At 47.0% G+C, this 13215-nt stretch overlaps 1 protein-coding gene across 1 annotated transcript in view; it reads left to right on the top strand.

Moving 5' to 3' along the window:
• Nucleotides 1-13215, top strand: part of DLEC1 (DLEC1 cilia and flagella associated protein) — a 45859-nt gene that overhangs the window by 17345 nt on the left and 15299 nt on the right. The window contains exons 14-26 of the mRNA XM_033165990.1: nucleotides 1070-1232; nucleotides 1912-2104; nucleotides 2770-2828; nucleotides 4080-4251; nucleotides 5115-5208; nucleotides 7264-7394; nucleotides 7681-7839; nucleotides 7977-8116; nucleotides 9481-9631; nucleotides 9718-9828; nucleotides 11558-11676; nucleotides 11935-12123; nucleotides 12991-13058. Coding sequence (XP_033021881.1) covers nucleotides 1070-1232; nucleotides 1912-2104; nucleotides 2770-2828; nucleotides 4080-4251; nucleotides 5115-5208; nucleotides 7264-7394; nucleotides 7681-7839; nucleotides 7977-8116; nucleotides 9481-9631; nucleotides 9718-9828; nucleotides 11558-11676; nucleotides 11935-12123; nucleotides 12991-13058 — 1749 coding nt within the window. The remainder of the gene's footprint in view (nucleotides 1-1069; nucleotides 1233-1911; nucleotides 2105-2769; nucleotides 2829-4079; nucleotides 4252-5114; nucleotides 5209-7263; nucleotides 7395-7680; nucleotides 7840-7976; nucleotides 8117-9480; nucleotides 9632-9717; nucleotides 9829-11557; nucleotides 11677-11934; nucleotides 12124-12990; nucleotides 13059-13215) is intronic.

Genomic DNA, 13215 nt, shown 5'->3' with positions numbered 1-13215 from the left:
CCTTGATCTGTCATGACTCTGGAGACAGGCACCACTTATTCGGGGATGAGGTTGGGGTTTCGAGATAGGGTAGGGAATTGCCCTCCTAGCCACCCCCAGATGTGCGTATGGACCCTGAGCTATTGGTGGACGAGTAGCCTGTTGTACAGTGCCTCCCTGGCCCAAGGAAGTCATGTTGCTGTCCTCTGAGGGTTCTAGCTTTGATGCCCTGTTGGAATCGCAACCTTCTCTGTTCCATCAGAACCAACAGCTGCCAAAGCAGGCTGGGTCCCTGTTAAATCAGGAGATGAGCGAGCTAACAGCTGAGATACATATGGCCCAATCTGAGGATTCCTGCTCCTGAAACAGCTTTGAACTCCGCTGTTGGTGTCCATTGAAATCTTGCCTCACCTCCATATGGCGAGCCAGTTCGTTTATTTCTTAGAGAGTTGGAAGGGGCCCCGAGGATCCTCTAGTCCAACCCCCTGCAATGCAGGAATATGCAGCTTCCCTGTATGGGGATCGAACCTGCAGCCTTGGTGTTGTCAGCACCACGCTCTAACCGACAGAGCTGTTCCGTCTTTCTGCCCAAGGTGGCATGCATAGTTTTCATCCCCATTTCATCCTCACAACAACCCTGTGAGGTGGATGAGGCTAAGAGACAGTGAGTGACCCGGGTCACCCAGTGAACTTAATGGCCAAGTAGGGATTTGAACCCTGGTCTCCTAGGTTCCTGGTGTGATGCTCTAGCTGCTACCCCACAGTAGCTTTCAAAACAGATGATGTTCTGAAGCTTTGGAGAGCTGCTGCCAACTAGGGTAGGATGGGAAAAATCTATGACTTTGCAGGTGTTGCTGGACTACAACTCCCTTCAACCCTGATTATTGGTCATTTGGCTTGGGCTGGAGTCCAACCACATCTGGAGAGCCACAGGCTCCTTCTCTCTGGGGGAGAGACTACTGGCAGTTTCCTATGGTCTGATGGGGGTCATGTGTTATACCCATAATGCAACTGGGTAGTCGCGTTGGAAGGGCATAAGCTCAGTCATGTGCATTTGCCGCAGGATGTTTGCGTTCACTTTTGTTTCCAGGACTTGGGCAGCTGATAGGTCTGAAGCTTTTGTCTGTTACTGGAGGAGAAAGCAGCCCTGCACCCGGCGAGCTTGTCGATGTGACAGCACAACACCTTGTGCGCTTTGGTTCTTTGAATCTCAACTCTAAGGCAGAGAAAACTCTGGTTCTAAGAAATCTGACGTATGTATGATGCTAAAACTGTATGGAGGGCATTTTTCTGGGCAGAAGCTGGTGGTCTTTGCACTGAACAATATTTATTATAGGATAATACAGTACAATTCTCACATACACAGCGCTTTAACAAGTTTCTTAGAGGTTTAGTTCACCTGCCATAGGGTTAGCTGCTGGGAGACGACACATGCGCTCATATGTTCCATCTTGTCCCTCACCCCTTGTGCTGCAACTGTGTCCCTGACATCCTGGTTTGAACAAGCAACGGTTTGTTGTTACCTCTGAATTAGGTAAACTGTGGTTTTGAAAAACCATAGTTTACCTCCAAACGCACACTGAGGGAGAAAATCACGATTCGGTATTCTCATTCTGGTTTGAAAGCAAATTATGGTTTGTGAAAACTGGAAAGTTAGGGTGGGGAGGGAGCATGGAATGACTGAGGTACAATTTCTGATGCCAAACTGCTGTTTAAATAGACAATACATGGGAGCTGAGCCATTTCTCTTGGACCAGCTGCTCTGGTTCTATATCCTCGAGGTGGGGAGTGGGGACTAACAAAGGCAAATACTTAAGTCCCTTATCTTGGGGGGGGGGTTAATTAAAAGGTTCCCTAAAAACGTAATTTTCCTAAATGTTAAGCCTGAAACTGCAGAATTGAATGCCTTCTTTTTTCCTTCTCTTTGCTCAGCCACGTGGATTTCCCTTTTTTCTGGCAGATAATGAAGCCTAATCTGCAGGCATCAATGTTGGAAGGAAAAGCGGACCTAACAAAGATAAAGTACAACTTGGAGACGGAGTCCGCTTTCTCTGTGACTCCTGCCATGGGGGTTCTGCACCCCCATAGCAATCACTCGTTTACTCTCTCTTACCTTCCAAATGAGGTACAGCCTTGCTTGTACAGTACTTGGTTGATTCAATATTTGCCATCTATACTGTGCAGCTTGTTGGATAAAAGTTTAACCAGCTGCTACTAAAGGGTCTGGATGAAACCCAAAAGCCAATGAGTTTCTTTCCATGCTAAAAGTCATTCTTAGATTACATTAAGTATGTGCTCTGTAGGCTGGTATAAATCAGGCCTGGCTAACCACTACTTCTTCTTCTTCTTCTTCTTCATCCAAACTTCATTGAAAATTTGCCTTCCAAACTTGTTACCTGCCAAGCCAAGCTCTCTCTACCCGTTTGCTGTGGCCAGACATGTTCTTGGCACCGGTTTTAGTGTGAGACAATTAGCAAAACCAATAAATCCCTTTGTTTTCCTGGTGCTTCCACACCTGCCTACTGAGCTGAGATTGGCTTGTGTGGGTCTGGGGTGGCTGTTTGGGGCCCAAGCCCACCTTCAGCCTTGAGTTGGGGGCACATGCCAGGGTGGGTGTGGCTGCTTCCAACTCCATGGCGAGACAACACTTGGTGCAAAATGGCTCTCAGTCTTACCTGAAGCCTCAGCTGTTTAAACTACAATAGGCTTTGATCTCACAAAGCCATGGATTATTTTGGGAGTTATTGTGATGTAGTTGATTGCCGTTCTGGGTTTTCGTTCTCCTTGCAGCCAAAGTCGTATCACAGCGTGCTTCAGATTGTGCTGGAAGATATCCCAGAGCTACCTGAGTAAGTGATGTATCAGGGGCATGTGAAAAATGTTCTTAAATTGTGCCAGAGATGGTTGGCATTCTTGTTGCTGTTTTGGTCCAAGAGGTGAATTTATTTTCCTAGTGGCACCTTCCTCCTTTGCCTGATTTAGCACCTTATTGCTGAACTCTGTGTGTGCTGCCACACAAACACAAGCATGGATATGCACATGTTGCATTTGTTTCCCACTCAACCCTGGTCCCACTCCACCCCCACCTAATTGCCTAATAGCAGATTTGGGAGCTTGGGTGGGAATGAGACCCATCACACATCCCCTGCAGCGCAACTTCCCCGGTCTCATGCCGACTTTAGCCCTTTAGCTGTGCTTAATTTCAGTGGATTGTGCCGGGAGCGCCACAGGTCCTTTGCATTCATGGCAAAAGGTGCGAGGCAGGTTTACTTCCTGACAGGGAGGATTTGATTTAAATCACAATTTAAATCACTAGTCAGTAAGACTTGATTTAAATCTTCTTTTTTTTACAGAGAGACTCATTCTTGCTGGTATAATATTAATATTTACAACCAGATGAAGGTTTCATTTTTGGAATAATAAATTTTCTGAGTAGTTTTTTTACAGTTATATCAAAAATTACTGATTTGGTTATACTATTAGAAATACATAGACAGAAATTATGAAATTATTGTGAAGTTTAATTTATTTGGACAACTTTTCTTCTGTACTTTATTGGAAGGTAAAAAATTATCATTTCCTTAATAACAATTTAAACAATTTATTTAACTAAAACAATAACATTATAGCATATGTATCCATATGTTTGTTAACTGATGTTGTTAAACAATTAAAAAAAAAACTTGTGAGTTTTGGCACACATGAAAAACCTAAAACAAATCCTCATTTCCAGATGAATAGCCTTTGGACTATAATGTAACTTATAAGAGAAAACTATCTTTAGAAAGATTTTTCCTCCAAAAGCATTTTATTTTAAAAATCAGATTTATTTATTTTTTTAAAAAAAGAAGCATTGATCTTTATCCACTCTCTTCCTGAAGCCCGTTCCTCTGCATGTTTAATCAGTCTTTGTCCCATCACATTCGGAGGGGTTTTCTCCCAAGCAAGGAGGCAAAGTATAAGAAAGAGAGGCGTAGACTTGAATGTGCCAAGAGGAGGAAGAACAGTCTTTTTTTTTTCCTGCTGGGATGGGAATCGCATCCTTTATGCCATTCTAAATATCCACAACACCAGCAATTCTAACCCCGTCCCTCACGCAGCCCTCAAAAACGGGAGCAGTACGAAAGCGGAGAAAGGCGTCAAGAAGACGTGATTGCTTTGGAAATAGATGTCAAAGGCGATACGGAACCCTTCCAACTCCTTTTGGAGCCCTATGCCATTATCATCCCAGGAGAAAACTACATCGGTGTAAATGTCAGGAGAACATTTAGCGTAAGTCTGTTTTTACTTCAGCCACTACATAATACGCATTGATCGATTGCCGGGAAGTATTTCTGTATTGCTGTGTCACAGATTATCAATAGTGCGGTGTGCAATGTAAGAACATAAAACACCACTCACAAAATAAAAATGCATTTAATCCTTAAAATGACAGGCTAATGGAAAGTATATAACCGGCTGCAAAGTCCTGTTGGCATAGATAAGGTCTTCAAGAGACACCTGCCAAATCTCTGCTTGGAGTGTGTCCTGTCAGGTGAGGGACCAGTGACACTAAATCCCCAATTTCGAGTCAGGCCTCTGTAACCTGGAAGGCAGCAAACAGCCCTCCTGGTTGTTTGTGCTGTTTGGAGGCCATGTCTGTTCTGTGCGCTTGGAGGTCTCCTATACAAGTGTGAAATCTATATCTTCAGTAGTCTGGAAGAAGCCCCCGTGCCTGGGGAGGAAGCTTGATGCTTGTCCACGGTCTTGTGTGTCTTCCTTTACCTTCACACATGTCAGAAAATAATTCTAAACTCTGCAAATAGAACAATGCAAGCAGATTAAATTGCTCTCGTGCAGAGCTAGGCTTTGGCTTTATATTTCTAGGTGTCAGAACCCACTTTTATGTTATCGTAGGTAGGATCACCGCCCCTTAACACCCTGTACATAAGAAAAATGTATTACTTTTTCTTACCCCTTTAATCTCCCCTACCACCATTCAATTCTAAATAGTCTCATATTCATATATTTATACTAATGAAGTATTAATCCGTGGGTCTGTTTCGTATCTACCTGGCGCACACGCCGTTGGTTGCTTCAGAAGTCTGGAAATGGCGATATGGCCATTGATTGTCTGTTCATTTATGAATCTCCAGATGTACAATAACAGCAAATCGTCCGTCAAGTTTACATGGGAGAAAATAAGTGATTGCGACATAGTTGAAGTTGAACCTTATTCCGGAAAATTAGGTAACTCTTTTTCTGTCTGTTGCATCTGTGTTGCACACACTACATTAATCTGGGCAGAGGGGCTTCCTGGCGAGAATGGGGGAGAGCGACTTCCCTCCCCTCCCCACCCCAGTCCTCCAGCCTGGCCCGGTGCTGTGCTGAGAACCTAGACAGACACAGCTGGGCCACTCACACACAGTCCATCTCACCTGCCCAGGTCTCAGGAATATGCACCTGGGCATTACCTCCCCATCCATGATCAAATCATGAATGAGTTGTTCTTTAATTGTGGACTGACCTGGCATTAAGAAGCGGCAGCACCAAGCTAGAGGGCTTGTTGCCAGGGCTTCTTACATATCATTCGATATGTATGTTCTTGATACTCCCTAGGCCAGGGGTCTGCAACCTTTAAGACCAAAAGAGCCACTTGGACCCGTTTCCGAAGGGGGGAAAAAAACTGGGAGCCGCAAAACCATTGCGACATTTAAAACAAATATAACACTGCATTTTATTTTTAAAAATCCGATTTAAATTTTAAAAAATCCGATTTAAATAAAAAAATCAATTTTTTTTTTAAAAAAATCATTCATTTTTATCCACCCTGGGGACCACTACCAGGTCACAGCCTGATCCAAGGTGGGTTGCAACAGCATACAAATATTTGATTTGTTGTTGTTTTTTTTAAAAAATGAGTCCTCAACTGCACACTTGTGTTAAATGTTTGTCCCATGTCTTATTGAAGACTGCTGGCTTTTACAATAATCTTAGTGTCTTTTACCCTTAATATTCCAGACCAGAGGCTATGTTCACCTCTTCCAACCTCCTCTCTTCTAAATAAAGCACAGAATTGCACCAGAGAAGCCTGTGATGCTTGTGCTGACTTGCATACAGGTGGCTGTAGTAGTTCGTAGTGTTCAAACCTTTTTAGGGGAGTTCCCTGCCCCCTTAATGACAATGGCGATAGATTTTGCACATGAACACAGATCCAAGTTAGGACTCCTCTCTTCCACGCCAACAGGTGCTTTGTCAAGGCTCCCCTAACACACACTCAGGACAGAGGAAAAACTGCAAAACGTCCCGGCCTTGCTCCGGGGCGGAGAGAGACGCGTGGAACCCAGGAGCGAAGGAGGCAGCGGCAGGGAAACCATTTTTAAAAAGAGGGCTTCCCCCCTCACCCGCCGCCCCTGGCCCAGCCCGCAGCTGCCTACCTCGTCGTCGCCTCAACGCAGCAGCCAGCAGCCTTCCGAGAGGAACCGCGGCCAGCCCTCCCCTGCGGTCCCACGACCCAGCCGAGGAGTCCTGGCCTCCAGTGCCCGTGCGGGGACGCGTCTGAAGGCCCCCTTCCTGCCCCCATCCCGTCCCGCCTCCCAGCTGCCTCTGGATGCCGCGGGGTCCCACATACCCGCCGACCCCGGAGCTCCCCTGTCCGCCCCAAGGCCGCCTCCCACGCTAGGAAGACTCCCGGAGCTGGGCAGGGTTGGTCCCACCAGGCAGGCTCGGGGGGCGGCCTCTCCCATGGGCGCCTGCTTCGGAGGCGGAGGCGGGGTCTTCAAAGTTCCCCCTCCCGCTCGCCCAGCTCTATCTCTTCCCGAAGGAGCGTGCACGCCTCAGGCGCGCTCCCCGCCAGAGTCCTCGGCTGAGCTGCACCACCTCTACTGCGTCCCCACCGCCTCCGAGCCCCGCTGCCCCGCTGTTCAAGGCCAGGTGATCCTGGGTACGCCCCTGAGCTGCGCCCTCAGCCTCCGGAGGGCGGGCCGCCGGCCAGCTGGAGGGCGGTCGCTGCCAGCTGGAGAAGTGGGCGGGCGTATCCGCCCCGGAGCCCCGGCAGCCGTGTAAAAGAGCCGCATGCGGCTCCGGAGCCGCAGGTTGCTGACCACCGCCCTAGGCCCATCATAAAACAAAGGAGAACGGGGTGGGGAGGAAAGATTATACACATAAGTGCACATGCCACTATCATGAGAAGGCCATGATATGTGTTTTGGGTAATGTTGGGTTTGGGAAACCATTAGGCTTTGAAAAAACAACACATACGCTCATTTTTTTTCCAGCTGGAAGTAACAGATTTGTCTTCTCTAGGGGTAAATGAATTCCAAGAGTTTGAGTTCACCATTACCGGAGGGAAACCTGGGCATTCCTGCCACGATCTGCAGTGCAAAATCACTCACTCCCAAGAGCCCGTGATATTGCACGTGGAAGCCGACTTTAAGGTGGGAATATCTGAACCTACGAAGCTGCCTTATTGTCTTGGCCCTTGGGGTGAGTGGAGCCATGTGCTTTGTGCCAGAGGTATGGCTCCCTCCCCACACAGTGCTTGTGGCCTTCCATCGGACTTGGCTGCCCACCGGCAGAGAGTTCCACAGTCCCCACCCCAGTGTTTCACTCAGTGCTGTTGTGTTAGTCAATTTGAGCATGCATAACCTTGTCTTTTGGATGCTTTTCACTGAGACTTTTGTGAAGGTAGCTGACCTGTTTTGTGTGGTTCGCTTTTCTCAGGGACCTGTTCTTTCCATTGACGTCCCATCCTTTGACCTGGGCCTCCTTAAACTGGGAGAAAAAGTGCGGTTCACGTTTCAGATAGAAAATCTAAGTCAGCTGCCAGGGAAGTGGAAAATTCAGGAAAGCCCTGCTTGCTTAATGGAAAGAAATGAAGAGGTGTGTTGCTCTGAGATCAGAATTTGGCCATTCCCCTTCCTGTGCCTTGTCCAAAGGCAGGGCATTGAATGGAAGACACTTGATGCCTAGACCTCTGTTCATGGAATTACATTGGCTCTTGGGTTTCCCCCCTGCAGACCTCTCCGTTCAAATTTCAGCCACGTAGTGGAGAATTGTATCCTCTTGGCAAGTGCAAGGTCTCTGTTTTGTTTACCTCATACATGTGTCAACGTCTTCAGACCGTGTTAGAGATGGAGGTGGAAAATGGAGTTGGAAGGTGAGGGCATGAAATGGGTTAGAGACTATTCTGGTAATGATGAGATCTCTGTCTCCCAGTGGGCATTTCAAGAGAACATTTCCATCTCTGCTGCAGAAAGGGTCCCATAGTGTTGGTCATGTGGCAGTTGGTCATGTGATGCCAGGCAGAAACAGTCCTCTTTACCTAAGCCTTTGGCCATTAAATAATCTATGGTTTGTTAAACCTTGGGGGGTGGCGGCAGTGGGACTGTTATTATGATTATTTTATTATTATGCTGTCTGTTATGCTTTTATTATGGTTTTATTATTGTGTTCCTTAAAACGTGTTCTTAATGTTGTGTACTGCCCAAGGATCTTTTGATAAAGGGAGGTATATGAATTGAAATAAATAAATAATAATAGGAGTATGGGTGGCCCAGAGGGAGGGGCTGCCCTGTCTCCCCTCTCCCCCAGACCAGCCCTGTCACATAGCAGGGTGCCTGCTGTTTTGCAGTAGAATCAGCAGTGTTGCTGCTCCTTTTAGAACTGGGCAGTCCAACTTTTCTTTTTTTTATTTTATTCAAATTTAGGCTTTATTAATTAAAAAAGAAAAACACACATTACATCTCATACATTTCCATAGTAACATACAATATCATTGTTCTCATACCTTTCCCGTTAATCCCATCTCCCCCCACCCCCCCACAACTTTTCATACCGAGTGGGCCACAAGAGTACTTTGATACAGACCCCGCAGGCTGCACACTGCTTTGTTGCGCGGGTGTGTGGAGAGCTAGGTCAAAATTGGAGGGCACCCCAGCCCTCATGCTGCCTTCCAAATGCCAGATAAGCAAAGTACCAGGCTTTGGGAAGGAGGCATGGGGCTCTGGTAGGGTCCTAGATCCCTCCCAAAGCTGCCCAAGTGCTAACTAGGCTTTGGGAAGGAGGTTGGAGGTCTCTAGGACCTTGTCAGAGCCCTCATGCCTCCTTCCCAAAGCCCAGCGCCTTGCTTACCCGGCTCTGGGAAGGTAGCACAAGGGCTGCAGGGCGTCAGATGTTGTCATGGACTGCCAAAAAAGACCTTGAGGGCCACATGCGGCCATTGGGACACGTGTTGGACCTGTTGAGAAAAATACTTATTGTAGTAGAGAACTGCACCACTTCTCCCCTGTATCAAAATGAGTTAGGAACAGGAAAGGTTGTGTGCTCTCAGTAGAGGGGCTCCTGTACCTTTGGATGAATGATGCCCAGGCTTCCATCATTGCAGCCTCAGCAATCTTAAAGGGACACTTACAGCAGAGAGGGGGCTGAATTTCACATACTAATTCAAACTGCCCTGCTATGGAAGATAAGCGTTCGTTCACTACCTGTTGCTGGAGCTCATATACTTTTTTCTGTTTTCAGTCACATCCTGGTTTTTGTGGAAGTCCAGACTCCCCACGTCTGCCTGCTGTCGAGTCATTTGCATTTTGACCTCTCGGTTGGAATCCCTGCGGAAGAAAAAGTCCAACTTTTTAACCAGACGCTGCTCCCGTCGCACTTCCAGTGGGGTGAGGTCAGTGGTGCTCCTACTCCTGACTAGTCAGAAGAGCGTCCAACTGCCTCATGTTAACTGACCAGCCTTCCTGATTTGTCCGACAGCTCCTTGGAAGCCAAGCTTCTTCCTGCGAGCTCAGCATCTCTCCGAAAAGTGGCACTTTGGGTCCCAACGAAACGAAGGAATTGCGTGTGGTGATAACTACTAATGTTAAGGTTAGGGTTTTCGTTTTAGAAATACTTGGCTTTCAAAATGCAGAATAACATTGCGATTGCTGCTTCATTTGTTCGTAGACATCTAACCCCCACAATGGGGTGGGATGCTGATGCTGATGACCTCTGGGACCATCACTGTGGTGTAGCGGTTAGAGTGTTGGACGAGGACTTGGGAGACCAGGTTTCGAATCCTCACTTGGCCACAGAGCTCACCAGTCACTGCCTCTCTGCCTAACCTACCTCAAAGGGTTGTTGTGAGGAGGAAAGGGGGTTACTGTTTTGTTTTTGTTTTAACTATTTTGTGCTTTTATTCTATATTTTCACCCTGAGATTTTCAGAGGAAGGACGGTGTATATATTTCAATAATAAGACACAACCTCTGCACAGCCACCTGCCCGGGGGGGGGGGGGTCAGTGATGCCCAACCACGCTGTCCTCGACTGCAGTCAAAGAAACAAGAGCTCCTTCTTTCCTAGAACTGCCTTTATCTGCTGCTTCCATTTTTTAACTTCTGTTCTATTTATTTTTTTGCTATTGTTGATTGTTCACATAATATTTGTTGGATTTTTACTGTGTGCGTGTGCTTTTTTAAACAATTAAAAGCTGCCCTGAGCTCTGCAGGTGCCGGGGGGGGGCAGATAAAAGTGTGTGAAGTAATAGTATTGCATGTCACCCCAATCTCAAAACGGTGCAAGGTTCAAGGCGTTCCAGGCACTCACCCATCTTTTCTTTTGGGGATGAGGCACAGTGGAGGCTGTGGTGTCTCTATGGTATATGGTTTATTTATGCACATATACAACCTGAGCCTACGACAGAGGGGTTCACAGCATCAGCACCCCCAAAAGGCCCTTGTTTCTCCCATAGCAGTAGCCTTGGTTTCAGACAGACATCAAGCCTTGCCCTGCCTCTCTCTCTTCTCCCAGCTTGCTGCTTTTTCCTCCAGCTCACGTCACTGCCACTCTCTGCTCTCACCTCTGGCTCTGTCTTTCTAACTATCCATGAGTTGAAGGAACGTCCTCTTCCATTTGCCATGTCCCCCAGAGCCCCTTCCTTCGTTCAACTAGTGTGGTGTAGTGGTTAAGAGCAGTGGACTCGTAATCTGGTGAACCGGATTCGATTCCCTGCTCCTCCACATGCAGCTGCTGGGTGACCTTGGGCTAGCACACTTCTTTGAAGTCTCTCAGCCCCACTCACCTCACGGAGTGTTTGTTGTGGGGGGAGGTTGGGAAAGGAGAATGTTAGCCGCTTTGAGACTCCTTCGGGTAGTGATAAAGCGGGATATCAAATCCAAACTCCTCCTCCTCTTTATACCTCACCAGGAGGCTAGCCTGTCTATTCCAGGAATTAGAAGACTGGGTTAGATTTTAACACTTGCTGGACACATGGATTAGAAGGGTCTGGCATACAGATTAACCTCCCAAACCCATATCAGTAGCCAAATAAACTACGATTCATTCTTTTTCCCATGGCAAAATTGGTTTTTGTATTTGTATGGATGTTTCCCACCCCCACCCCCTTCAAAAACCTTTCTCCCTTTTTCTTCTTCTTTCACTGCATTCCAATATGTCTTATCATATTAAATGTGTGTGTCTTTTTGCCTCTGACTTGGAGTGTTCCCTCCAGATTTAGTCCTCCTGATGAACACATATTCTGCTGATGCCATTTGCTCTCTGCCCTTCTGGCCCGCCGTTGATGATTCTTACACGAAGGTCTAATTCTTTTTCTGCCAGGAGAAGTTGAGTGACCTTGCCCTGTGCTGTAGCATCGAAGACATGTTGGACCCCCTATTTCTGGCTATTTCTGGTGAAGTTAAGGGGCTCAGAATCACCTACTCCATACCTTCTGACAGGTGAAGGAAACTTACAGTTGATAGCTTAGTAAAATATAGCTATTACTAGTGGCTCAAAATGACACTTTCTTTGGATTATATTAGCTAGGGTATAAAGAAGCATTTTTCTTGCATTTCCACTAAACTGTTAATGGAAGCCCAATATAATCGCTCATTTTCACATTCGTCTTTCTTTCTTTTGACAACCATTATGTCTCTGAAAGCGTCTCGCTGGCAAACGAGGGAGTCCATTTAGCGTCTGTTGCTGTTTCTCTGCAGTGTTGAGCAAAATTCGGAATCTTCCCAAGATCTGATGCTAGACTTCGGCTCGGAAGTGGCATTGAAAAGTGTGATAAAACACCAACTAATAATTACCAATCACTCTGAGTTAGCTGCTCTGTTCTCAGTAGGGGTTGAGTATTTCAGCCAGCCGGGTCCACTTCCCTCAGATGAACAGGGACAAGATGGGTAAGCCTTAGATCATATATGCGAAAGTCTGTTTGTGGGGGGATTGTTTTATGATGGAGAAATATTTTCTGTTGTAAGTGTAAGCCTCATTTTCTTCCATTTCAGCCTGATTAGTGGTGAGAATAAAAAATAATTACTAATAGAAACTCCCAAGTGGCCAAGTGCCTGTTACTTACTTTGGGGGCATCTCGGTTTACCTTACCTCTCCCCAGATATGCTGAAATAAGGTAAAGGGACCCCTGACCATTAGGTCCAGTCGTGTCCGACTCCGGGGTTGCGGAGCTCATCTCGTTTTATTGGCCGAGGGAGCCGGTGTACAGCTTCCGGGTCATGTGGCCAGCATGACAAAGCCGCTTCTGGCAAACCAGAGCAGCACATGGAAACACCCTTTACCTTCCCGCCGGAGCGGTACCTATTTCTCTACTTGCACTTTTGATGTGCTTTCGAACTGCTGGGGGGGCAGGAGCTGGGACCGAGCAACGGGAGCTCACCCCGTGGCAGGGATTCAAACCGCCGACCTTCTGATCAGCAAGCCCTAGGCTCTGTGGTTTAACCCACAGCGCCACCCACGTCCCACATAAATGTGGTATGGCTCATTTAATCTGGCCACTTTCCCATGTGAGGAAAGCTGATATTGGGAGGAAAGCTGATATTATACCCCCTTTAAAGATGGGTAACTAAGTCTGAACAATAATAATTTTCAGTAGTAAATATTGATTCACCCAGATGGCCTCGGGCAAGTGACTAACACAGCTGTGCTGGTTGGGGCAAGCTCTGGAGGGCACTAGGCTCTTGAAAACTTAAAGCATGACATCTCAAGAAATCCCTGCACCTTTCAGAGTTCTCACACAGGAATCTTTTTCCAAGCTCCTCCAAAGCTGTCGTGGAAACCACAAGACGAATAACGAGGCAGGCTGCCAAGAGGAAACAATCAGGTAGGCAGAGTCTGGCATTGCTATATTTTCAGATGTATTGTGGGTAAGTGGCGGAGGGGAGGGGCAATGCAGGGATAAATTCAAAAAAGTGCCGCTGGATGTGATCCGACGAGAGGCTCTCCTGTGCCAGTCCCATTGCCTTGCTGCCAAGCTGTTC

Source organism: Lacerta agilis, chromosome 12, assembly GCF_009819535.1.
Source record: "Lacerta agilis isolate rLacAgi1 chromosome 12, rLacAgi1.pri, whole genome shotgun sequence".
In the NCBI taxonomy this organism is placed as follows: domain Eukaryota; kingdom Metazoa; phylum Chordata; class Lepidosauria; order Squamata; family Lacertidae; genus Lacerta; species Lacerta agilis.
This window is presented reverse-complemented; position numbering and strand designations above follow the sequence as displayed.